We start from the raw sequence: 26,416 nt of genomic DNA, 5'->3' as shown, positions 1-26,416 counted from the left end.
GCCAAAGGCAATGGTTCTTTGTGCAACCCATTTATGCAGTAGGCAAAATAATGTCTCATCTCCGCAAGGAATCAGAAATAACTCTTGCAGAATTGGGTGGACCCACTAAAATGGCCCATTTTTTGTCTTCCAATGATCCTTTGTTGAATTTTTGAATGCAAAGAGAAAACATCGTTTAAGTTTTTTTTTTTTTTTATTACATGATACATTTTTTTTGTCGAACGAGCAGCTTTCAGACCGGCAAGTAGCTTGAAGCTCCTCTCATCCCGATACTTCCCATGAACCTCAAGGTCGTCAAGCCGCCGGGCTATAGGAATGTACCAAAATAACAATAAGGGGTCAATGAATCGTGAGTAAAGATCAGGTGTTAAGGAAATTTAGAGCTGTTGGTTTGGGGCGAAGTCCGTTTTTGGATATGGAAATGGAAGCCTGGATAGATGACGTACGAAATACGCGACAAAATAGACGATTAGCACGACTACTTGAATTAGTCCAGATATCAGTGTTCCTAAGTACGAGTGAAGCTGATAAATTTTGATGGGCGATGAGGAAAGAACAAGGAGGATTAGCTTGATGACAGTTAATGGATGGTATTTTTTTGGGGGGAGGGAATTTTGAAGTAGAAGGGACGGACTCCGATCGCAAAGTATAGAGTGCCAGATAGACTAATTAGATAAGAGACCGTGAAGGGTAGTCGGTCTCTTGAGAAGATGTGTTTGAGGTGTTGGACGGGTCCTTGGAGGACCATGAAGCCGATCATGAAGAGGATCGAGCCTAGGGAGAAAGAGACGGCGAATTTCCGGGGCTTGATCTAACTCCATTTTTTTTTTTTGAAAAACAACATGTAGGTTGTCAGTTCGTATTCTTCTGTCTTGAGTCCGGAAAATGATTGGGTGGGATTGAGAATGGATGGATGGAAGATTTGGCGACTCAAAACGGCTAGTAATGGTAAGGTGAAAAACGAAATTATGAAGCAAATCATCGCTCCCGTCGTGCACATCAAAAACCCAATCGTCCGTTCCCATCTCGAAAGAGCGTAATAACTGTGATCGACGAGTCCATCAAAAATAATCAGTGTTCTTCAACCATGAAGGTATTGTTTTTTTTTTGAAGGGAGGAGGGCTGACGCCTCTTCTTCATTACTCCGCTCGTTACTTCGCAGAGGCACGTATCCAGAGATCGAACTTGTGAATCTCGAGAACGGGTTCGATCCAGGTCCAGAAGACGACGACGAGGAGGGCTGAAGATTTGATGAGTCGTCTGTGATCTGGTGGGGACGAGTAGATGTCAATATCTGTAGACTACTTTTCCCGGTTGGTTTGAAATCCAGAAAGAGAGCAAGTTTCTTACACCTCGTGCCCACTTGAAGCCGCTCATGTTGGCCCGGAAAGCGCTCTCGCTCGTCGGCTTAGTCTGTCCGGCCGGCGCCATCACTCATGTAACTCTCGCCGGATCCTGTTATGTTTTTTTTGACGGCGGCGATCGTCCCGGTCCAACAAGCTGGTTCGATCTATGTAGGTAGGCGCTGGTGGTCGTGCTGCTCAAGTTTTCAAGTTTGCAGATGGTGCGGTGGACTCTGGAGTGGTGGTACACAGTCGGCGGGTCGACCGGGTCGGCCCCAATGCCCCAACCCAACCCCCCCGCGTCTCCGTTCAGGCCCTCCTAGAGTAGAGGAGCCCAGCAGTGCAGAGACAAACGCGTCTTTTCCGATCTGGCTCCTCTACAATCAGCTCCTGTTTTGCTTCACAGCGTTTAGACCAATTCCCTCGCGTCCCCAATCTTTTTTTTTTCAGAAACTGGGTTGTGCTCAGCCAACCTGGCTCCGACAGCCTCAACACAACCTTTGGATATTCTGAAGTTCTATTGGTGATGCCCCAAATCCAGGTTTATTACATCCACACAAATGTGGAACCCCAGATCTAAGTTTTGGGGTGTCTTTTTTAACACAAAGCAGAAAAAATTTACACAACACACACATCCATTTGAAAAATCCCCAAAGGCCCAAAGGCCCTATGGATGACCCTCCAGCTGTGCCACAGCAACAAGCAAAAAAGGAACAGTTGTTTGAATTGTCCAGGAAGCACCAGGGGGGAATGTGTGGAAGTCTTTAGAGACCGTAATTTTATCAGTCAAATGGTCTGATTTGGTTTCAATGTCAGTTGTAACTCTTTCTTCAAGTTTCTTCCCCGTACAAGGGTAGCTGTAGGTGAAGTTGTTGCAAAATGATCTTAAACTCAATTTCAGCAGATAAAAATATCTCTGTTAACATGTTTTGTTTGATTCATCTTGATCACAACTCTGGATGTGAACTTCAATGTACAAATTTTGTTGCCATGACATTGACTGTGACTATCCTGCTCAAAAATATCCTTGACAAAGTGACAAGGATTATTTTGCAGGGCTGATTTTTTTGATTCAAAACACATGTAAAATAAAATCATGAAAAAAGCTTGTGAAATAACACTTGCAAGGTCAGCTATAAAGCACTTTCCCCTCACTGTTCTACCTACAGTCTGACACTGTAGGAGCTCCATAATGTCAATGCACAAACCTTGATTGATCCTTGACCACCCACAGGATTAAATTGACCACCCCAGGTGCCTATGGTACTTGCCTCCTCCACCTAGGACAACTATTTCCTTTTTATCAAGAAATATATCTACCAGCATATAGAGATATGTTATATCTCTTTGCCTTTAACTAGTTTTAAAGCCACATAAGTCAAAGATATCTTCAACCACACCTTTTCTTTTTCTTATTTTAACCCTCTCTACATCAGCATTAGTCAATAGGGCAGCCTCACCAGCACCTGTAGCCTCTTCTACATTATTAGTAGTATATTTGACTATTTCCCCTCCCACATCTCTATCCTAATTTTTTGGGGGTTTCACACCACTCAAACATAAATTTTTCTACATAGCATATGGCTTGCAAGAAGCTCAAGCACAAGCTCTGTTTGGGCTCCTTCCTGCTGATCCTCCCCTCTTTGCCTGCCTTCCTCACCAAGCCAACTTCAAAATGATAAATCCCACAATTCTGAGTTGTTTTCAAGAACGTTCACTGAGTATACTACGTGTAAATCATCAGTTTGGGATTTGGTGGCCACTGGTGTGTTGGTAGAAAGCATAGGTTTACTGCCCATATTGGCCAGGAATTGTCAGGTTAAACTTTGGAAACCTTGTAGAGGAGTTGATACTTGCTTGTGTGATCCTGGTCAAATGCCATTTTAACTTTAAGTTGTATTGTATTATGCTACTTAGATTTTTAACTTAATGTAGGAATTAAACACAGTTGGCAGAGAAAATGAACTTTGGATTTGCAGTAGCAAAGCCGTCTTGGCTTCTAGTCAAATGTAAAACCACCCCCACTCCCATCTGCCAGTTTTAACTCAGTAGTAACAAAGATCTTAGATGTGATAAAAATTATTAACAAGATAAAAAAGTAAAAAATATATAAAATATATAAATGCCATGTCAATCATGCATAAAGGAATAGGAAAATTTAAGCAAGAAGAATAAGATTGCACAAATATGAGTGGATCTCTACAAATAATGGGGAAAGTTAATGATCAGATGGTTCTGAATATTTTTTTGAATGAAATGTGATGAAAAGGAATACAGAATGGATAAAATGGAATGATAGTATTAGAAGGCTTCTTATGAATTCTCAAATTGAATTCAAAGCCACCTTTCTGAACCCCCTGCCTTGGGGGTTTCACAAGAAGGAGCACAGGATCCCAAATAGACCTGTATTTGGTCCAGACTTTCCCTTTTCCCTCCACTGTAAAAAAAAATCAAGAAACTGCTGTCAGTTGACATGCAATATTACAAAGGCACCTTTGTAATATTGCATGTCAAATGGCAGCAGTTTTTTTGAGTTTTTTTCACAGTGCTCCTAGCTCAGCCCATAGGGGGTTTCAAACATGGTGCAGGTACCAGTTCAGGAACCCCAATTCAGGAAAACAAAGTTCCTGCAAAATGAATTTTCAAATTATTTCTGTATGTTTCTTGGGTAAAATTGGGTGGGTGTGCTGCAGGTGCCCTGATTTTGTGAATTGGGGGTTCCTGAAACAGGACCTGCACAATGTTTGAAACCCCCTAATATTGTTCTGACATCTCTCCTGAGCTAGTTGAGCCCAACACTTCTCTTTCTCTCTTCCTGTCAGGGTGCGTCCAACACTGGGTCGCTACGCTACGCTACGCTATTTCAGCACTACGCGTTAGCGTAGCGGCAAAAAGCGCCCATCTATTTTGCATAGCGTTAGCGCGCTGTTAGCGCCGCTACGCTGCGCTAATTTTCAGCGGCGCTAACAGCGCGCCAATTCTTTGTTAGCGTTAGCGCGCCGCTACAGTCGCTACGCTACGCTACGCTACGCTGCGCTACGCTGCGCTGCGCTACAGCGCTTTTAGCGAAAAAAAGCCCTTTTTTCCCGCTAAAGGCGCTGTAGCGCAGCGTAGCGCGCGCTCTTTTGCGCCCTGCATGCGTAGCGTTAGCGCAATTGCGCGCATCTGCGCTAACGCTACGCTATCAGCTAAAATAGCTGCGCACCGCGTGCGCGTAGCGTTAGCGCATATGCGTGCAATTGCGCTAACGCTACGCTAAAAAATAGCGCATTCGCGCTGCGCTACGCTACGCTAACCGCTATGGTTAGCGTAGCGACCCAGTGTTGGCACTGCATCTCTAAAGTGACGACGCCCTGAATAGAACAGAACAATTGGTGAGTTCCTAAAATGGAAAACACACTCAACTCGACCGCGGCGCAGGAGGAGAAAGCTGCGCCTCCTGTGGAGGGGCTGGTAGAGCTAAGCCGTACCTGAACCTGAAAAGGTTTGTAACGGAAAACTCTAGCTTACCTGGTAAGGTAGCGAGTGAAAGAAGCTAGGGAGAAAAGGAGAGCAGTTGACGGCGAAGGTGACGGCGGAAGGGGAAGTGGAGGCGGAGGCGGATTCAAGGGAGGCAAGGAGGAGAGGTCTTGAAGGTATAAAGGGAAATGAGATATGTATAGATAAAAGCCCCAGTCGTTTGTATCAAACAAGGTAGACGGGCGTAGTAATCTAAAATATAATCTGAGGAACCTCCTTTTGCTTGGACGTCCCAGGTCTTTATAGCCTAGGAAACTGAACACGTAGTGTACTATAGGCTTCATGTCCTCGCGGTCTTCTTGTTTGATAACAATCCACGCGTAGAACATTTGTGTGTTTGTGCTCACTCAAGCACGACAACCGGTGAGAATCACCTAGCCAAGCGTGACAACCAACAGCTCACTCAAGCTCAACAACTGGTGAGAATCACCTAGCCAAGTGTGACAACCAACAGCAGGGATTCACATGTGGTTGAATCCCCAGGTTATTTGCGCTTATGCGCGCGCGTCAACTGTGGTGCGTCTTGTGCCCTGAATAGCATTTGGCGCGCACCCGTCTTCTGTGGCGCGTGTTGTGTCAGCGTTGGCACTGTCTGGACTAGCCAATGGCCAACGGTGGGCCGCTACGCTACACTACGCTACAGGGCCACTTAGTGTTAGCGTAGCGGCAAAAAGCGCCAGCCCATTTTGAGTAGCGTCAGCGCGCTGTTAGCGCCGCTACGCTGCGCTAAGTTTCAGCGGCGCTAACAGCGCGCCAATTGTTTGTTAGTGTTAGCGCGCCGCTACAGTCACTACGCTGCGCTACAGCGCTTTTAGCGGAAAAAAAGGCCTTTTTTCAGCTAAAAGCACTGTGGCGCACCGTAGCGCGCGCTCTTTTGCGCCCTGCGTGTGTAGCGTTAGCGCAATTGCGCGCATCTGCGCTAACGCTACGCTAACAGCTAAATTAGCTGTGCACCCTTTGCGTGTAGCGTTAGCGCAGAAAAGCGCAATTCCGCTAAAGCTACGCTAAAATTTAGCCGAATTCCGCTACGCTACGCCACGCTAACGCTACGGTTAGCGTAGCTGGCCCACCGTTGCAATGGCTGACACTTCCCCTCCCTTTTCTCATTACTGTACATAGATCTGACCATAGAGATTGTTCTGAAATTGCTCATGCACTAGATGTAATCCAAGACTACATTTGTTCTAGACCTGCTCAGTGGCCCTTTTCCCGTAAAATTTTCCCAATCTAGTGAGGTCTCCATTTTGGAGTCTTACAGCTTGATACCCAATCTACGGTTCAAATCTTTGGAGAAGAATTTATCACTGATTATTTCCAATGAAAATAGTAAACAGGAGGATATAAATTACTGCTCTATTATTTTATTTTTCTTCTTTTAACTGTGAAAGTTAAACTTGTGCAAAATGTGTTATATTTAGTATCTGCTCTTTTGCAGCCTGACACACAAGCACAACAAATCTTGATCCTGGTAGCATGATATTCATACAAGACTTGATCCCATGGGACACTGTTAAAATTGGAAAACATAGAGATGAATGAGGGTTTAACTTACGGTCAAGTTTATGGAGATAAAGATGGGATCTAAGGTCTGGAGTTATGTCCTTTCTGGATTCTATATGGTAGATTGCAATTTGCAGGATGTGGAAGAGTTCTGGATCTCCACTCCAGGATCTAGAAACCATGAGTGTACAATCTGTGAAATTTACATGAAAGCCCGTGCTACCTCTCATAAAGCTATCCCCCCTTTAATGCTGAAGTCTCCCCTGTTTCCATGTTAATCAATGAAAAATAAAAAATAAGGAGAAAAAAATCCTCCTCTTTTGGCTCTGCATTATGTCCCCAGGTAACATTAAAGGACCCAATGGGAAAAGGCTTTCCCCCTCCGGGAATTTCTCGGTGAACTCTTTTTCTGCAGTTCTTTAGGTTTGTCTCCTGTCCCCACAAGTTTTCCTGTACTCTATTGTGAATCAAATTGTTACATAATAAATGATGTGATCAACACATCTCAAAGCCTAAGGGCGAGGCTTACTAATACACAACTCACATTTATCAAGTCGGAGTCTGGATTGTTTTTCCTTGCGGTAGAATTAATCCTCAAATGCTTTCATTTTTTCAAATCAAGAGCACCATCCCAATGCTTCAGCCTGCTTTTCAGCAAGATGACCAATCCTCAGCAGTGGTCAAATAGTGAATTCCTTGATGCTGGCTTGGTGTTTAAGGGGAGTTTGCAAGTGATGTAACATTGCGCACAGTTAATACCTGTGGCAAAAGTATATACAATATCTAACCCGTGTAGAGTGAGAATAGGACATCACAAACGCTTCTGGCAAAAAATGTGTTAACATTTGGGCTTCCATGGAAATGGAAAGTAAGATCCCAATGTAGAATATAAATTGAAGGGATCTGAGAGATAGTGCAAGAATGAAGTAAAGAGAGCGGTAGGTTTTAAAGAAAAAAAACTAGCCTTCTTTTTATTCTTGCGTTGCTTAGGGGGTCGAGGTCTTTTTTTAATCCAACTTGTAATTGTATGGTTCCTCTATTCGTTCCAAACAATCTAGGCCAGTCAGTAAAATACCCGCGGCTTTCATCAATGCAACTCTGCATACCTGCTCTTTGGAAGTTATTGTACCTCTGTTTATAATTAGTATTGCAGCGTGAGCACCGTATCTTTAGATGTAACCGCTGCCCAAATGGTGCCCCTCTCTGCTTAGCCAAATCTGCCATACAATCACAGCCCTCCACATCGCACTCCCCCCAAGTTACCCAGCCACGATCTAGTCGCTCGTCCGTTTTTCCACAATCTGTGCACCAACCAGTGGCAAACTTGGTCCCACAGCCCGCCTCAATGCCCCCGACTATGGCCATAACTAAGACACACGTCAGCACGATTGAAATTCTGTTCATCGTGGGTATGGAGACTTCGTTGCTAACAAATTGGAAGGAGAAAGATGAATGAGTGGAAGTTGAACCTTTCTTTTGAAAGTCACGAGAAGATACGAGTCATTTTGACACACCTTGAAAGCACTCGAAGAAGGTACAAATACGCGCTTTCGAAGCTACCAAGGTGGAGTAGTTTATCCTGTCGCGTTGGAAGGTGTCTTGCTATTGAGAGGCGTCTATTTGAAGGTCAATTGTCATTCAATCAGCGCTACTGCTCCATGTATTATATTTAGGACAAGATATCGTGATAAAATAATCACGGACTATCTATGCCCGGCTAGGATAAGTCGCAGATCCTTAGGCAAGAGTGTCACGTACACGGAAAAGTTGAACGGTCGAAGTGGCTATTGTGAAAGGAAAGATGTGGTTCTGAGGTTCTGGGAATCCTTAGGAATTGCCTGATTCACCTTTTGAAGAAGAGGCGATGGAAAAAATCCAGAAGAGTGCAAACACGTCAGCTTTTATAATCTTTCTAGCTTCGTTGCACACATGCGGTCATTCATCGATTCAGTGTATGGTGGCTCCGCCAGATACCGACCCGCGATCATCCGGCCTGGTTAAATTTAGCTTCCGATAATGGCACTACAACCTGTCAAGGAATACGTAGTGGCATGCCAGCTTTACTTGATCAGGTCGGCCAAAGTCAAATTAGAATCGCTTTAAGATTTCACCTTTCCCTTTCTCTGATCAAGCTGAAGGATGCTTGAAACAGTCCACATAAATCGTTTGGGACGTTGATCGTGACAAGACAACGGGAAGGACCCGGCCGACGGTAGACCGGTAAAGAATTTAAGGTTGAACTTGAAGTCGAATATGTCGCGAACCTACAGTATTTCCGGATTTTTTTCGTAGGCTTTGACTTTGTCCAATGCAAAGCTGTCAAGAATCAAGCATTCCACAATGCTTTCAATGAGCGCAGTCGCCAAGTTCGTCATGTAGCCGACGAGCCCCAAACAGAACGGGACGTCCGCAGATGGCCTTAGACTTTCAGTGCCGCGTAGCACGATCGAGACTTGTAACAGTATCAATCAACGGAAGAGTAGAGCTCTGGCAAATGAAGTACTCTCGAAAGTGAATAAAGTTAAGTTTGTGCTTCGAGCGTGACTAAACTTATGAATGATTGATCGGCTGTGGGTCAGAGTTTTTTCCTGCCTGCCAGAACCTGTTTCGCAATCCAAGTCACTCATGTGCATCAGAAGTTTATACCGTACACGAGAACTTGGCTGGTGTTGCCGGGCTAACTTATCTAGGTCCCAAAGGTGGAGGCGCTCCCAGAGAAAGACCTTCGGCCTCCCTCGGGAGGGACTTAAGTTAGGTTGCCGGGCGGGTCTCGCCGATAATGACATCACACTCAATTAGGAGTTGGGACGGCCGGAGCCTGTCATGCATCAAATCACTACTCTAACCAAGTCCTTCATGAAAATGGAGGAGGTAGCGCATTCCCGCAGGTATCCTCCAAAGGGGAGACTTCCGGTAAGTTAACCCCGTGGCCCTTGAGAAACACCAGAAGGGCGCGGTGAGCTAAGGTGCCCAATGATGGAAGGCCGACGGACGAGAGAAAAGAAAAGGAAATGATTTGATGCTCGCGCGAGCACCCTCCCGCCAGGGAGGGAGCTGCACATGTTGAAGTAAAAAAACGTTGAAATATCATGAAAATCTCAATCTTGTCAGGCCACACCTCCAACTTTAAGCCTCTCCTTCGGAGACAAGGCTTAGATAAGCTTGATGATTTATGCGCCTGAGAAACACCAGAAGCGCGCGGTGAGCTAAGAGCATTCATGGAGGCAGCTAAGGATGGCTATCGGGCGGGCTCGGGCCGTCCGCGGGCCGGCCCGCGCTAGCCCGTGAAGTTAGCGGACAGGCCGGGCCGGGCCAGTGCAGCCAAGAACGCAGCCCGGCCCAAACCCGTTTACTAAACGGGCGGGTGGCGGGCAGCCCGCGGGCCGCAGGCCGCCCGCTATTTGGTGAGCTTACGCTTTTTGAACAAGCTCCCTTCGGCGGTTTCTTGTGATTCACTCAAACTGTCGGCGGGGGCTGGTGTCTGGGGGGCTGAAGCATCAGTTCTAGGTGGCTGCCTATTGATCTCCTGCTGCGTAGTCAATGGAGTTTCTGGTTCCGATCTCTCGGCGACGCGGATATTGTCAGTTTCGCCTGCTTCCTCGGACAAACCAGGGTGTGCGCGTGTCTTTCTCTTTGCCATTGTGGCCCGTGGGGGTGAGTTGGTCACCGGTCGACTGTCGATGGCTAGCTGGTAGTTGGCTGAGGTGGCACTGCAGCTGCCAGCGGCAGCCAGTCCCGCTTCGAAGAACACCGGTCCCCCGACCGGGGGCGGCCCACGGGCGCCCGCGGGCCGCCCGCGAGCCGCCCGTTTGCTAAACGGGTCGGACGGGCCGGGCCGATTTTAAATTATTATCTGAAATGTGTGTCCGAGCCCGGCCCAAACCCGCGCGGGTTCGGGCGGCCCGTTGGCCGGCCCGCCCTATAGCCATCCTTAGAGGCAGCCAAGGGCTAACTTAACAAAGTCCCTCCCTATGCGGGAGGTCGGAGTTCGGAGTTCGGGTGGTGGTACGGGGGATAACTCATTTGGGTGGAGCTTAAGTTTGGCTGGTGGCAAAGCCACCCCCTCCCGCAGGGAGGGACTTACGCCTAAAGCGACTGTTTGGGTGGCAGAGCACCCACCAAAAAAGGATGAAAATCCACACTTTGATTTTTCCAGCCTGCAGCTTCAACGCTGCCCCCCCCATTGTCGGGACTTAAGCAGCTATACACGTCATTGAATTTTCAAGCTCTTCAGCTCATCGCAATAGCATCAGGGTTCCTTCCAAAAAATTTTCAAAGAAATTACGAGCTCTGGGCTGGCTGAGCGTATGTGTATAATCTTCTTTTTTTCGTTTGGCCTTTTTCCTCTCTCTCTTTTTTTCGATCACACTCAATTAACACTCAACGGTCCCTCTCTCCAATCTCTCTTCTAATTTCCATACCCCTCGGATCGGACTATCCCATACCCGGACTCGGATCACACCATACAATTCACCTCCCTTTGTGAAACAACACTACCTCACAATTCATATCGGATCACCAGCGATGGCTCAAAATACCACTTCATCGACTTCGAATATCACCTCAGAAGAAAGCAAACTGAAGCAAATCTCCGACCTCATCGAAAAGCTCCACTGGGTACCAAAAAGCTATTTCGAGCACTTTCTGAATGCAAAATCAGCGGCCTCAATCTGCAAGCGACGACTCTGGGGATCACCGGGTCCAGGCTGGGACTCGACAAAGAGGCTATTGGAATCAATCAAGCGCGTTGTACGGAAGTATAGCGAGGGCAAGCAGCTTTGGGATGACTTCATCATGGAGGAGGTATGTGATTTCCTCCATCTGCCGCTCTTCTTTTCCTTTGAACTCAGATGTTTGATTTTTGGATTGTACAGGCCACTCTTATCATTTGCAGGCAGAAACCAACGACTGGGAAATTTCCGAGAGGCTCGTACTACAGCTCGCACGATTTGAATGAGGCCTTTTTCACTCCGGAGGCACGAGCGGAGCGTTCGGATCATATCACAGATTCGATGAAGTTTTTGTACAATTTACTGATGAATAAGCTAGCCCGACCTGACACTGGGGACAATTCGGACGATGAAGAGGAGGATACCAATACCAGCTGTGTCAATCTTCCTCCTTTGGAGCCTCCCCTCCCTTCTCCGGATGCACCACATCCACCACCCCTCGATCCCAGTCCATCCGAACCACTTGATCCCAATGCAAAAATTCCAATTGCTTTGTCCGAGGACGACGTAATGGAGGTCGATATTAACATACTGCGCCCTAGCACCGACCCCAAAATTCGAAGGCAGAAACAAAACGAAGATATAGCTCGAACTATCTGTTCTATGGTTGCTTTTGGACGAAACCGGCGCCATAATGGTTTTCAAATGACAAATGGCTTGCTTTTCATCGCGTGCGGGGTCACGGAGCGGGTAAACAAGTACCTTAATTACATTGGCCTGGCTTGTTCTCGGAAGACTGCCCATATTGGACTCGCATCGCTAGGAAAGGAAGCCGAAGAAAAAATCAAGAAACGATTCTCCGATGAAAACTCCAAGGTATTTGCGCCATCAATCTGCATTGACAACTTGGATTTCCAACAATCCATCCACACGAAGTCGGTAGGCCACTCGAGTACGATGTTTCATGGGACGTGGGGATATATCCATCGCTTGCCGTGTAGTTTTTTTGGTAATCTTGACCAATCAGAACTTACTCTCGCGGCCTTGAAAGATGCACGCAAAAAAAATATCAACCTTGAAGTTCAGCCGCGCCATTTTGGACCGACCCTTGCGAGCGATCAACACTTCAAAGCGACCCTCAAGTCTCAGCTAACTAGCGTCTTCCTTTGGTATATTGGCTCATCGAATGACAAACACTCGTCTCCTGTAGATCACCCACCGCAGGTCCGACCAGTCAGCCCAGAGAAACCCAACCTGAGAATGCTGAAGCTCATGATGGCTTCGGACAATTCCTCTGAAGGCATTGGCGATGTCCTCACCGGTCTAGCTGAACAAGCAGGTTTGACTTCCGAGCAGTTTGCTAGTAAATTGCAAGTCATTGAAGGCGACCTGGGGACTTGTATGAACATCTCGAGTCTTTGCGAGCTCCGAATCCCAGCCGGCTATTCACAAACAAGTCTTGCGAATCTTCTTTCAATTCCTGGCGGAGCTCATACTATGTGGAACTTTGCTCAGGCGATTTTCTTGCATCACTGGGGTGATCACACCAATCGAAGAGATACTGGCGCTTGGCAAATCCTCAAGGCCCTGGGAATCCCGGCTGACAAACCCGTGACGAAGCGAGATTTTACGCTGATGATATCAAATATGGAGAAGATCCACCAGGCTGATCTGCTCTATTGCATCCTGTAAGTAGTTTCACTTCCCCTTTTTACACTTTCCAGAGCTTTACTAAATGAATTGTATTTCCTGATTTCAACAGACTAGTCATGGGTAAAGAGGGCGAAACGCTTCCGGAAACGCTTCCAACCATGTCCCCATTGGACATCCAGGAGATCATTGATAAGACCTACGATCGCTTCTTGTCAGGCGAGGCACTCCAGAACGCGGTTGATAAGAAGCAGACCAAGTTAGTTAACCTTCTCTTGCGGCTCCGGGACTTTGCGACGGTGATTGAAGTCAATCAAGCGACCAAGGAAGGCGACACCGGCCGCCTTCTCTTTATGTGGAAACGATGGGCAGTAATGGGTCAAGGATTGAAGAAACTTGTCCATTACTCCCGTCACCTCCCACAGCTAATTCTCTTACTCGAAATCATCCTGCCAAAGTCACTAGCGAAAGTCATTGAAGCCACACTCCTCTTGTGTCCGTCTGGGAGGAAAGGACATTTTGTAGCGACTGACTTCTACCTAGAAGTTCAGAACTTTTGGCTTAAGTATTTTTATAATCACTCGGGCATTGGAACAGTTATTGAACGCTTAAGGGATGTTTTTTCAATCAATATCCCCATTGTGAGTTTGAGTCCCAAAGAATCTTCAGACCAAACATATCAAAGTCCACACTGATTTAATTTAATATGTAACAGCTCAAACAACTGATGCATTTACTGAACATTGAGTCGGGGATGAATGTGATTCAACAATCACACCAAAATCAAATCACTAACATATCAATGAACTCTTTTATCAGCTTTGCAAAGCAGTACAACATCTGCTTGGCCGAGGAGAAGCCCGACGATTTTATCCCAATATTAACTTCGGATGTTTACGATGAAGGCATAAGTACAATGAAAGAAGACTTCAAAAATCGGAAAGGTGGACTCGATCGATTGAAGCCCGCCTACATGTTTGACCAAGCGATGGATTTCGGTTCCGAAAGTTCTCATGGGTCCAACAATTCCAGCACATCCGATAATTCCAACGATTCCGACAAGTCCAAGAGTTCCAAAGAAACCTCTGAATCATCTGGCACATCAGATGATTCAGATTCATCAGGTGAGTGATGTGCTCTCGATTTCTCCGTCTTTCGCGCGTCTCTCCACCACTTCAGCAGCTCGCGCTTTCTTGAAACCTTCTAGCGCACGGGCATCTTCTGCTTTCTTAGCCGCTTTATCGGCTTTTATTTTCTCATCGTTTTTCTTTTTCTCTTCGGGAGACAATCTGACCCGCTTTGCTTTTGGTTGAAGTGTGACAGGATTGGAGGAACTCGTCAGAAGATCTCCTCTACAGCGTCTCTCCTCGGCTTCGATGACTTCGGCGGCTCGAGCGCGCTTGAAACCCTCCAACGCAGTTGCATCCTCTGCGTGTTTGGCCAGTCTATCCGCCTCTTTCTTTTCATTCAACCGACGCTTTTCTTCTTCTTGTTGCTTCTTCTTCCGTGCTTTTTCAGCTTCTTCATTTTCTTTTTGTCTTTTTCCTTCTTCCACCTCAAACACGATCTTCTCAAAAAACTCGGATTGTTTGTAAACTTCAATAAAAGAAAACATGTTGTTGACCTGGTCATCAAACCACTTGCCTCCGATAAGCTTTGCAATTAATCTGGGTTCTTCGATATATTCAATCGCTTGGGCCACCGCTTTCGCATCAGTCTTGGTAAAATACTTTTCCGCTTTGTATTCGGGCTTTGAGCCAAAAATATTGGTATAAAAACGTTTAAAATGAGCGACTAGATCGTCGGCGATCTTCTTTACATTTGATTCGGAGAAACGGCTCTTGTATTTGGTTTTCTGATGTCTCTTCTTCTTTGGTTTGATGTACTCAGGCATACCCTCCATGAAACGGCTAGGATTGCTCATAATATCTTCGAAATTATCTTTTCTTAACAGGTGTGCGCAATTGTGTATCTGTGTCGCAGCCTCTGGCTCGCAGTTAGAGCAATCACAGGGATCAAACTTGAGGGACACGTGACGAGATCTTTCCTTCAGATAGTTTGGATCTTCCTTGGAGACAGGTATGTAGCCATAACTACACAATAATTGGTGTTAGCTGAAATTTGATGATGGTATAACAACAAACACAACATACAGATTATCCACTGCGTTAGCTACTCTCAGGCAGACAGGTGTCACGGCATACGCATCCATTCGATCATCATCGGTGAGCTGCTTCTTTCCGTGTTCAAATTGCTTAACACTATTCTTCCCCTTCTTTCTATTCGGCTCCATAAACAAGATTGCTAGTCCAGGTCTTCCGTCTCGTCCGCAACGTCCCATCATCTGGCTAATGGTCGACGGGTCGCCCCGACCCATGTGTATGACACATCGCACTCTCTTCCAGTTCTGACCTAAGCCGAGGGCCATCGTACTTGAAAAGATCGGAAACTTTTCTTTTTCAAAGGCTTCAACACAATCTATCTTGTCTTCGTCTCCGGTACACGCATGTTAGCGTCTGATAAAGCTGCTTTTGCTACTGTAAGCATCTCTCTTTTTCCCTCGTGCTTTATTCAGGACATTTATTACAGCTAGGGTTGCCTTCCGGGTGCCGGAATAGATCAGAGTAGGAAGTAAATCTTTGTCCTTTATCTCAGTTTTCTTTGAAAACATTCTTAACAGGTCTTCGCAAGATTTGAGCGGGTATTCCATATAAAATCGTAGTATTCGGATCTCGGTTCGTACAAGTTCACCACGAAAGAACGTAATATCGACCGGTTTGAGCATCAAGCTCCCTAGAATTGAATCAATGGCCACCGGACGACAGGTCGCAGATAATAGCAGTATTGGAACACCGTTTGTGGCCATCAAGCGATCTCCGAGTTTGCCGTACGATGGTCGAAAAATCCCGTAATCTTGAAGACGATCACGTACCGAAAGGAATTTTGCTTTCCCTGATTCCACAAGGCCCCAGACGTACACCATGTGTGCCTCATCGAGAACAAGCAAGACTAGGCGGCTCTGAAATTCGTTGCTGAAGTACAACTCAGTAAAAAGGGGGTTGTTGAGGAAAACCTCCGGGCTCTGCAAACCCAGCCAGATCAGAAAACAGATAGCAAGGAAGAAGAACGATAAAAAGACGAACCAGGTAAACAAAAGCATAGTCTCCTCTTTTTATATCCTCCACTATAGCCTTCGTCAACTTCATTTTTCCAAGACTGATTGCTTTAATTCCTGCTTTTGTCTTTTCTCGGACCTACCCATAACCATTTCCACTCAGTTCTCTTCAATTGGCAGCTGTCAAGCCGACAAACTCACTTGATCTTCGCCTAACGAGTCCAAAGGGTTGAGGACGAGCACAACCGGCTTCTTCTCCGGCGCATACAGGTGAAAGTATAGCTCTGCGATCCGGGACTTCCCATATCCCGTTCCCGCAAGCACAAAGCTGTGATAGCCACGGGCGAGGTTGCAGACGGTATCAACCTGTAGCTTCTTCGGTGGTTCTTCATATTGTTTCTTTGATTCGTGATTAGATTATCGTTTTCCAGATTTGTTATCTCCGGGCTCAATTGTAATGGTTTCTTTTTTCCTTTTTCTCTTGCTTTAGCCGGCTGCGATGTAGTACTTTCAACATGTGCCTCTTCTGGCATTCGTGCTGATATCGCTAGAGATGATCCATCCATTCTACGTATGGAAATCGGTACATATGTTTTGTTGTCTTCGACTGAGGTGCCGGTTTGCTTCTTGTATAATACAACAGGCAATCGATCTCAGTGCCCTCAGGTGGATGTATGCATGACTTGAGCTTAATCATCCAGTTCAATTATGTGTTTACCATTCTCAACGGCTAAATTTGCCCAAAAAGGATTTTACTGCGAACAGGGGAACACAGCGCTACCCCCAATAACCTCCAAACATGTTTCTCGGGATTAAAAAGTAAACAAAAAGGAAAACTGCAAAACAGACACCATGGCTGGATTGCCAGGATGCAAGCGCGTCCATTGGTGCTTGGGACCTCATATGTAGCTCGCATAACGAGCGAGCTACAGCCTCTTGAATCTCAACCAGATTTCCGCCCGATGCTCTCAGGCGAGCACCCCCGCTTTGGGTATAAGTCCCTCCCTGCGGTCGGCGCCCCCCCCCCCCCCCCCCCCCCAGCCACACGCAGAGGGGGACTTAGTTAAGTTAGAGCCAAGGGCGGCTTTGATCCACCCCCGCCAACTTTGGCAGCCTATTTGGTGGCTCCGCTGGAGGCAAAAATGCCTTCCGGACCGCCAAATTTGGACTCAGCTTGCGCAACAGCGGCTCCGTTGGAGATGGATTTAAGCAGGCCAATGATGGGAGGCCGGCGGAAAAGAGAAAATACAACAATGGGAAGTTATGTTACCAGTAAGGGTAGCATAACCAAAACATAACAGAATCGGTGCCGTTATCATTACGATAATGGCAACAATACTCACAGAAGACTGCAATACTCTTGGGAGTAAAATATCGGGTTTCAGTCCCAAATCCAAGCAAAAATGCACCACCAACATTTCATACTGTCCTCACGAAGATGCTGGAGGATCTCGCCGACACCACGCCCGAATAGCAGGGACCTGGGGAAACCGCCCATCCCGCAGATCGGCATTCCAACTTCTTCTAGTGCGGGTTGTGAAAAGTCACAGGCTGCAGAGGGCTGCAGGTTAGCGCGGGCAATGTCGAAGTCATCCGAGTCGGAGTTTGCCTCGGTGTGGTAGCGCGATCGGCTGTCCTGCTGGCTTGTGTCTACGAGCCCACAATTCTTCGAGCTCCTTGGGTCACTGTAAGATTTTGCAACCGCTTCACGGTCGCGTCCTCCTCCAAGCCGAGTTTCCCAGCCACTTCCTCTAGGCTCTCGACAAATTTCAGTCTCTAGATCTCAACCAGCTTACCCACAGTCTGACTGGCCCAGTTTTCCAGAGGAAGTATTTGCGTGATTTCATCATGTATGTATTTATCTAGGAACCTATATATTTACAAAAAGTGGGCAAGACCAACTTCAGATTTTGCCGATGGGGAAAACAGTTATACACAGAGGGGTAAGACATCCTTGTTGATTTATAAAAATCGCTCGCGACTTTCAAAACTCCATCAAAACATAACTTTTGATCAAAAAGTATCGCAAACAAACATCCGTTGGAGAATGGGGCCATACATCACTGGAACTATTGCTCGGCTTGAGTTGCTGCTTAGAAAAACTCTAACTTGATTAGGACCATCCAAAGCAAGTAGGCAACGAAATCGGATGCTCGTTTTCTGGGCTGATGCTGATGGTCATAAGTGGAGGAATGGTGATGGGCTGCCGTTGATTGGGGCGGATGGGTATTGCCAATGAGACTGCGAGCGAAAAAGGCAGGCATGTACTCAACCGGAGCTAGTTCGTTGATGAATTGATTCACTTGATTCGAGATCCTCAAATCAATGAAGATCTTGATCGTCAATAAAATTAGAATCAACCGACGAACTTGATTCCCGCGTTTCGCAACAAGCCCTACCCAGATGTTAGTTCAGGTTCGTACAAGTATCGTTTTCGGTGCAAGGCACTAAGGTACACATGCACTTGGAAAGAGGAAAGCAGGAGGATGGACTGACTGGTGGAAAGGTGCATGGCCAGTTTCCGCTCATAGTGCCTTTGACGAGCGATATGTTTCTCGAGCTTCTTGTTAGCTTCCAAAAGCTAATGATAATTCAACGGTGTAAAAAAACAAAGATTGGTCAGAATATTGCCGGTGGAGATATAGAGAGAGGTGAGGAAAGGGGAAAAAATTGGGCACCTTTGTGCGAGCTAATTCGAGTTGATCCCCGCCCAATAGGTCCGACTGGCTATCACTGAAATCCTTCTCACGGCCGACCGAATCCGACTCGATCTGCTTGTATATGTCTTCTTTTGCTAGTTGGATGAATGCGCCCGATTGTTGATCGATGAGATCTGAAGTCTTTTTGGCCCTTGATGCCAGATGACTCAAATGTGAGACTGCCGTTCTTGTGGATAGGATATGTGGATGTAATGATTCCTGTACACTCAAGTTTCGTTTATTTCTCATATATTTTTTACTAGAAAGAAAATGAGCTTGATTTCAAAGAGACTAATCACTTACTTTGAGTGTATTGATTCTCTTTTCCTGATCTTGGTATCGTCCCAACAAGCTTTAGATCCTTCGCATCAGTTACATAAGTTTTGATTTTGCGTTTTCAATTCAATAGGAACGAGAAGGGAGGGTGATCACCTACGGCTCGATGTCGGCTTTGATTCTCCTAGACAAATTCAACAGAACGGGGAAGTGATTGGTTTCTTGTTTTAGCATTCAGCAGCCCTCACTTCTCTCTCTCTCTCTCTCTCTCTCTATCCGTCTCTTTTGTTGAGAGAGAGAGGAGGAACTTATTCAAGCCATATCGTCAAGTTGTTCGGCCTTACTCAATCATCCCATCGATTTCATCAGACGATACACCCTGCATGATCTTGGTAGACAGAGGCTTAGCAGTGATTGGATTGAGCATGTTCTGACTGGACAGCAAGTTTCTTGATGTAGGCTGATTGGGTTTTGATGTGTTGTTTACAGCGGCTGGGGGATTGTTCTGGATTTCGTTCGTTTTCGTGGGGGTGGGGAGGAAATCTTTCTTGAGCAGTGGCTCGCTGGGTTTGGGGGTGACCAAGCTGTTTGTCTTTGGATCCATTCTGCGCACCGAAGCCCCTGTCTATGTGCTCGGACCTGGTCGGACTACGGATAGCGTTTTGGGTGATCTGGGGTGGGTCTTGGCTCTGGGAGTCTGTAGTCTGATGTCATTGATATGACCCAGCGAGGGTATCGGAGGGTATCCGAACAGCACCCCGGGGTTACAACATGCCTCAACCCTGCACCCAACCAACACCAGAGCCGAGCCCACAGCCTCCAAGCCGAACACGAGTATCGTAATGTCTCAATCAGACGCCGCCAAAAAGGTCAGCACATTGCTCGTGGATTTCTTATCGTGCGCAGAAAACTCACAGGGCATTGCTTGCACATACGCCCATGTAGGTCCTACTGATGGGCAAGTCAGGTCAGTTTCTGCTTCATTGAGAATCCCTCCTATCCCCACGGCTGATTATTTCTTATTGTTTGTGTTGTTTTCACAGGATCGGGCAAGTCGTCGATGAGGAATATGATCTTCGCTAATATGGCCGCTGCTGATACAAGGAAGCTGGGAGCTACTATGTCAGCCTCATCCTACAATCCACCTTCTCGATGGTTCCATGTGGAGCCCATTATGCTGATACTTTTACTGAACTGATCTTAAGAGACATGGAAACCACTCCAATCAAATTCTTGGGTCATTTCGCCCTAAGGTTAGTGGATTGTGGGGGCCAAGACTGTAAGTTCAACTTTGATCACATCAAAAATCATCATGATCCCGTAGCTGATCGCAATAATCAATCTGATGAGTCTCTAGCGTACATGCACAACGTCTTGTCGATGCCTGCCCGCAATCGAAGCTCCGTTTTCTCTCAAATCGGATGTCTACTATACGTGTTTGATGTCGAGAGTCCAGATTTTTCAACAATCGATATGATCTGGTTTTCCAGAGTGATTTCGGCGATCTTGGAAACGCTCAGTGAATCAGACAAGTGGGCACCCGTTTTTTATTCATCAAGAGATTTGCAGTGCACATCTCACGCGAATCCTCGCTTCATAGTATGGAAGAATTCAAATTGCACATCTTGATTCACAAGATGGACTTAGTGCCAGAAGAGCATCGACAAATGGTCTTTGAAGCCAAGGCTAAAGAAGTAAGAAACAAAGTCGGGGACTACTCCAGAGGAAAGATCAGCGCAGACATGATCCATATATTCAGTACTTCGATCTGGGACGAGACGATTTACAAGGTTGAATTTTCCCCCTTTGCTTTCGATCTCACGTATCACCCAAAACGAAAATACCACCTCATTCATTCTTCTGATTACGCTTTTTACCACCAGGCTTGGTCGACGATTGTGCAAATGTTGATTCCCGAAATCGGGACATTGCACGCTCCATTGGAGCGGTTTGGCAGGTTCACCTCTGCTTGTGAGGTGATTGTTTTCGAGACGGCCACATCGTTAGTCGTCGCAAGATGGACGGATGATGATGCGACCGAGCAAATCCAAGCTGTGGATGAACGACGGTTTGAACGGGCTTCAGCGGTCGTAAAAGCGTTCAAATCCGCATCAGCGTGGGTCACGATGTTCATTTGATTCATTGATACCCACTCTTAACCATCGTCCAGACATTGAAAATGCTTCCAATGGCCCTAGATAGTCGGATAAGATCTCGTTTCAAGTCCATGGAAATTACCCATCCCATGTACACTGCAGTACTCGAAAGTCTGACAGAAACCACTGCCATTCTGGTGGTGGCTGTAGATCCCAAAGTTGGTCAGTAACTTATATTGAAAGAGTATGGACCGACTCTTTTCATCAATGATTGAGATGGATGCTTTATTTGATCATAGTACCCGCCGCGATTCATCTGAATATCAACCTCTCGCGGCCCTCCTTTGCCAAGCTTCCTGGACTATCTCCAAAAGCACCAGGTTCACGCTAAACTATGTTGTGATTGGTGATCTATCTGGTTGGATGAGGGCACGATTTATCGACTCTTGGTATGTGTGTTCGGTGGCATCTTCAAATTCCCGAGCCAGCGGCACCTTCATATTCCCGAGCCAACGGCCTCTTTTTGCTATCACAAAGAGAGAAAACAAGGAACACGTTGAAGTCTGTAGCTGTCCGATACTTATCTGCTAGCGATTGCTCAGATTTCTATGATCCGTCGGCTACGAAACTTCGAAAAAGAAGAGCAAGGAAGACATCGTTCTAGGCCGATCCTTTGGATGATTCCTTCGCCATTCCATGGGCTCTCTCTATCTCTTTTCAATCCACAGAATCAGCTGGCCTGCCAGTGCAAAAAAAAAAAAAAGATAAGGTCATTCACCGCGAGCAGTGACCAAGCTGCTTTCCTCTGCGTTCTTCTGACAATTTCAGCACATAGTTCTAACTTCAAATAATGCCCAAGACCTTCTCCTCTGACCCTCCTCCTGTTCAGCGTAGTCATGATCAACGATGTTGATTTGTTTGATTAAAAAATAAACAAAAAAGAATTTTTGCCAATGTAAATAAATATGCAGTTTGATGCGGGGTTTGTGAGAACAGGAGTCACAGAAACGAGTCACTCGGTGTGATTTGTTTGCAATGTCTGACATCGCACTGCCATGAATCAATGAAAGTGAAGAGTTGTCTTCATTCCTCTGGTTTGAAGACTTCATCTGTAGATATGGGTAGACAAGCCACACAACTGTGTATTCTTTCTTGTTTCCGTTCCCCATTGACCACCAAGCGACCCACATCTTGGTTAAGGTTTATGGTTGTCATGATGAAAACAGTTAATTTTATGCTGTGCCGGGTGTTGACAGTCTGGTGGATGTACCAGTTTCCGAGAAACATGTGCTCTCTCCACTCCCCCGACCCAGAGAACTAGCAACTTCGATCGATCCCTACTTAACAACCAAGCAAACGGCAAAGGTAACAGACAGGCACACAGAACGAGGAAAGAAGCCCAGAATGATAATTGTTAAAGTGCTCAGTTCGCTACCCTGCTCAGACGAAAATATTCGAAGTGATCTGGCTCGGAGGTTGACCATAAGTTTCAAAATGTGCTGTGGGGAGGCCTGGTTTGGTAAGCATCTTTTTAAATACTTTTCTGATTCTCCGAAACACCACACACCCTGTAGTTCCATCCGACCAGAGACCACCCGAGAATTTTTGTTCGCAGACTCAAAAAACTTGAATTCTTAACATCCATGACGGCACAGATCCGGCCGATCTTCGGATTTCCTTCTCAGCGACTATAGCCCATTATGAAGGAGCAACATTTCTGCAGAAGCCGGCCACCTCACCGACGGCACCGGTCGCCATGCTATACCTGGATGTCATCGCTCCTCCGGCCGCCGAGTACGGAACTGCTGAGTTCAAAACGCAGCTCCTCACCCGTCTCAAGAAAGAGGTTGACGATTGGATCAGTTCATCCTTCCAGTTCAAAACCTCAGACGATCCTTCGGCTCAGACAGTAGCTTCGGGTCTTACCGCCCCAGTCGAATTTTCAGACGTGATCCCCGTCATCGAGTATAGACAGATGAAGTATGGATGCCACGTAAGAGTCCTTCCTTGCTCCATCCCATCACTTTTCATGCTCAAAGGTCAAACACCAAACGTTTCCTTTCATTTGAATTTTCCACATGCATCCGACTCTCCAATCACCGCTTCTCTTCAATCTCAAACGGTACGCCGGATGGTATGTTACTGAAAACGATGCGTGGTTTGTTTCTTTTCATTATCGGCAAATACGATACCCGCAGGCCCTTGATGGGAACATCGTGGTATCCCCTTACGGAGTCATGTAAAATTACTAACCATCAGAATTCAAAACCTTCATCATTCTTGCGTGGGTTATGTATAATTAACCGCTTGAATCTTTACATAGAGCAGTTTCTTTCTAATTGTTTCTCGCCACTCTGTACATTGTCGACGTGTTGTTGTTGAAATGATTTTGTTGAGTATTGTCAAAAGATTACTCGCGTTTCTACGGTCATGTCTCAAGAGCAGCTCATTGAAACTACTACTTAGCTGGTCCTCAATTCATGAAGATTCCATAGGGATCACTTCAGTTTACTTTTCAGTCACATCCGGCTCCCCTGCGCTGTGAATTAGACAATAGCACATGTGGTTGTATGATCCACTTAGTTCTTTGAAGCCTGATTCCTGACTTTTTACTGGGTCAGGGTAGACTCTCTCCGCATGCCCGGGGCACAAGGTTTTCTGCAATCAATAGTTTGACTTGCAGCCAATCATTTTGGATTGTCTGTATTTTCTCTGTTGTATCATCATCAATTACATCATTTTCTATTAACTTACCATCATCATTAGTGTTGAATTCCTGAAAGTGAACACCCTTAGGTTTATTATCTTCTGGAGCATTCTGATGAATTTTTCTGGTGTTTGTGGATCTAGCGTCTTGAACAGAAGTGGAAAACAGATTCTTAGCAGCTATTTGATTTTGAGGTTAGTGGAATTATCGTGAAGATGGGTCTGAGTTTAGTAGAATTGTTGTGAAGATTAACCTGGACCAACAACTCACTGGAACCAGAATTATTGAAAAAAAGATTGTGCTAACACACCATATTTTCACAGAAAACTTATGGCCAAACCTTGGCATGCCTTGATTGACTTTGGCAGAGTTGGCTTGAACAAGACAGCTCACTCCTCAAAAGAATTGCGGCCCCAATGGACAGGCCAGCAAGGGTGGCTGTTTGGTAGATTTAAACTTCACAGGCAGCTGACAGGTGTTGTTGCAGTGGTGTTATTGAAGCAAAGTCTCCACACCGGGGCATGCATGATGAGTAGTCATACTCCAAATTACGACATCCCCGACTCGGCTCAAGATATCCAGGATTCGCATGGCAACTGGGCCATTTATAAACCTCCACAAGCCAACTCAGTCTCATCAACGAACGACAACTAGAATCATCGGATTATCGAATTAAGACCCATCGTTCCTTACTAAAAAACTCGAACGCTTTCACGATGGGTGGCGGTGACTTGAACATGAAGAAGGTTAGTCCCAATCTCAGTCTTCGGTGACCTCGAATCCTTGGTACAACTATATGCTAACCAAGCGTTTAATCCTTCTTTCCATCGTTCAAATATAGTCCTGGCATCCGCTTTTGATGAAGAATCAGGAGCGGGTGTGGAAGGAAGAACGTAAAGCAGTAAGTGAATTCTATTTTTCGGCCTTTGAGGACACGGTAACTGACGGTTTAATTGCCTGCCAGGTCGAAGAACGTAAGAAAACGGCTCAACTGCAGAAAGAGTTGGCTGAAGAACGCCAACTACAGGAACTCCAACGAATCCAGGCCGAGCAAGGTGGCGGTCGAAGAGAAGAGCGTGTGGATTGGCTCTATGCTACCCCTGCCATCGGAAATGGGGTCAACGCCGAGGAGCAAGAGGCTTACCTTCTCGGGAAGAAAACCGTTGATAAGCTGTTTAAGGAAAAGGATGAAGCTGCTGCTAAGGTTAGTCAACCCTCTCGCCATATTCAACTCGCCCTAAGCTGTCAACTAATTCGTTGGCAAACCTCCATTCAGTTGCAAGCAAAAGCTGCGAGCCAATCAGATGCCGATAAAGCTGGTGGCGGGTTTATTTCGTTGCAGAATGCCAACACGGCTCGGGACACTGCTTCCAAGATTCGAGAAGATCCACTCCTTGCGATCAAACAGCAAGAACAGCAGGCATTGGAAAACCTGAGAAAAAACCCAGCAAGACTCAAGGCGCTACAATCCAGCCTGACGACCAAGGAGCAGTCTCGAAAGGAGAAGGAAGAAAGAAAAAAATTGAAAAGAGAACTCAAAGAGGCCCGCAAGAGACGTGATCAAGATGATCGCGGTAGGTCTCCGGAGGAGAGAAATGAATCTAAACGGGCAAGAAGTGGAAATCATCACTCGAGGGAATCAGACCAGTCTCTCAGTCCCGATGGCCATTCCAGATCTTACCGAAGAGCGTCTCCAAATCGCCGACGCTCTCCTGATCGTCGCCCTCATCGTCGTGGCAGCCCTCTTTCCCCCGAAGGCCGCTATAGACCTGGAAGTCCCAATAGAACTTCCCGTCCTTCTCGACGAACGTCTGATCACCGAAATGGCTGTAATCGAACCTCTAGATCTCCTGATGATCGGCATCGCGACTCTCGTCACACCGAGCGATCTCGTTCTCGTTCTCCATTGCGTACCGATCGAAACCGATCTCGTTCTCCCTTACGCACCGATCGGAACCGTCCTCGCTCTCCATTCCGCACCGATAGGAATCATCCATCAAAACACACAGCTGATCGCGGCTCTTCTGGTGCGCATCATTCATCGAACGACAGGAACTACCACAGGGCCCCGCCACCCGACCGATCGTACCATGACTCATCCAGGCGTCACCATCCGGATTCGGGAAGACCCAGGGATCCTCTGACTTCGACCCAACGATCAACCCAGGGCCCTTCGGATTTACGACCATCAACATCGACCGCGGATGGAGCCGAGCGGGTCAAAAGCACCCAAAAGCTTTCGGACGCGAAGGCGGCGAAGCTAGCAGAGATGCAAGCTGCTGCCAAGTCCCTGCATGAATCTCGCTCCCAAAGACTCGAGAAGCTCGAAGCTGAAGATCTCGAACGGACAAAGATCGAGGAAGCCGAGCGCGAGCGGAACCGAATCAAATCAGGTGGCGTCGGCGACGGTAATAAGGCCAAGTTCGTCATGGAACAGGAAAAGAAAGTCTTCTTCGGTCAGATGGGCTTGGCTGAAAGAGTCAAGAGGAGTGGTGGAGTTGGATTGCTGAAAGACAAGGAGTAAAAAAGTTTCTTCATTCATTGATATCTGTAATATAAATTTATGTGTATCCGGTCTGCCTGCTTTCGCTTCCCCACATGCAGCTGAGCAAACGGGAGGGATCCCCAAAAAAGATAACTAGCGAGAGTCGGTTTCGATCCGACGACCTCTGGGTGTCCTCGATTAATGCTTTCGAATCATGGGTATGAGCCCAGCGCGCTACCAGCTGCGCCATCTCGCTGCTGTGAAAGGCTCCCCAAGTTGGGCACTTTGATCACTTCCCAGGTTGAGCTGTGCATTCCCCTTGTTTTCATTGTTTTTTGCTTGAAGAATTGGAGCCA

The 26,416-nt window shown here is 46.5% G+C and overlaps 7 protein-coding genes across 7 annotated transcripts; 4 read left to right on the top strand and 3 right to left on the bottom strand.

Moving 5' to 3' along the window:
* Positions 1-232: 232 nt before the first annotated feature.
* Positions 233-1,431, bottom strand: PtA15_11A627 (uncharacterized protein; the record flags this gene model as incomplete). The annotated part of the gene is made up of 6 exons (XM_053161555.1): positions 233-307; positions 447-524; positions 635-811; positions 938-1,043; positions 1,128-1,267; positions 1,351-1,431. The coding sequence occupies 6 exons, from the start codon at positions 1,429-1,431 to the stop codon at positions 233-235; spliced, it is 657 nt and encodes a 218-aa protein (XP_053025490.1).
* A 9,455-nt stretch (positions 1,432-10,886) lies between these two features.
* Positions 10,887-11,559, top strand: PtA15_11A626 (uncharacterized protein; the record flags this gene model as incomplete). Its single annotated transcript, XM_053161554.1, has 3 exons — positions 10,887-11,165; positions 11,237-11,379; positions 11,448-11,559. The coding sequence occupies 3 exons, from the start codon at positions 10,887-10,889 to the stop codon at positions 11,557-11,559; spliced, it is 534 nt and encodes a 177-aa protein (XP_053025489.1).
* A 2,243-nt stretch (positions 11,560-13,802) lies between these two features.
* PtA15_11A625 (uncharacterized protein) lies at positions 13,803-14,606 on the bottom strand (the record flags this gene model as incomplete). The annotated part of the gene is made up of 2 exons (XM_053161553.1): positions 13,803-14,141; positions 14,307-14,606. 2 exons carry the CDS (start codon positions 14,604-14,606, stop codon positions 13,803-13,805), a joined length of 639 nt encoding a protein of 212 aa, XP_053025488.1.
* Positions 14,607-17,890: 3,284 nt separating this feature from the next.
* Positions 17,891-19,376, bottom strand: PtA15_11A624 (uncharacterized protein; the record flags this gene model as incomplete). The annotated part of the gene is made up of 6 exons (XM_053161552.1): positions 17,891-18,165; positions 18,294-18,378; positions 18,476-18,715; positions 18,800-18,848; positions 18,933-18,956; positions 19,117-19,376. The coding sequence occupies 6 exons, from the start codon at positions 19,374-19,376 to the stop codon at positions 17,891-17,893; spliced, it is 933 nt and encodes a 310-aa protein (XP_053025487.1).
* A 23-nt stretch (positions 19,377-19,399) lies between these two features.
* PtA15_11A623 (uncharacterized protein) lies at positions 19,400-21,259 on the top strand (the record flags this gene model as incomplete). Its single annotated transcript, XM_053161551.1, has 10 exons — positions 19,400-19,431; positions 19,500-19,641; positions 19,718-19,739; positions 19,816-19,894; positions 19,978-20,051; positions 20,130-20,304; positions 20,373-20,562; positions 20,656-20,888; positions 20,975-21,090; positions 21,168-21,259. The coding sequence occupies 10 exons, from the start codon at positions 19,400-19,402 to the stop codon at positions 21,257-21,259; spliced, it is 1,155 nt and encodes a 384-aa protein (XP_053025486.1).
* A 1,013-nt stretch (positions 21,260-22,272) lies between these two features.
* Positions 22,273-23,111, top strand: PtA15_11A622 (uncharacterized protein; the record flags this gene model as incomplete). Its single annotated transcript, XM_053161550.1, has 3 exons — positions 22,273-22,387; positions 22,524-22,861; positions 23,067-23,111. The coding sequence occupies 3 exons, from the start codon at positions 22,273-22,275 to the stop codon at positions 23,109-23,111; spliced, it is 498 nt and encodes a 165-aa protein (XP_053025485.1).
* A 1,180-nt stretch (positions 23,112-24,291) lies between these two features.
* PtA15_11A621 (uncharacterized protein) lies at positions 24,292-26,099 on the top strand (the record flags this gene model as incomplete). Its single annotated transcript, XM_053161549.1, has 6 exons — positions 24,292-24,321; positions 24,417-24,476; positions 24,540-24,779; positions 24,852-25,066; positions 25,128-25,602; positions 25,743-26,099. 6 exons carry the CDS (start codon positions 24,292-24,294, stop codon positions 26,097-26,099), a joined length of 1,377 nt encoding a protein of 458 aa, XP_053025484.1.
* Positions 26,100-26,416: the final 317 nt, after the last annotated feature.

The sequence above is a fragment of the Puccinia triticina genome, chromosome 11A (assembly GCF_026914185.1).
Source record: "Puccinia triticina chromosome 11A, complete sequence".
NCBI classification, from domain to species: Eukaryota; Fungi; Basidiomycota; class Pucciniomycetes; order Pucciniales; family Pucciniaceae; genus Puccinia; species Puccinia triticina.
This window is presented reverse-complemented; position numbering and strand designations above follow the sequence as displayed.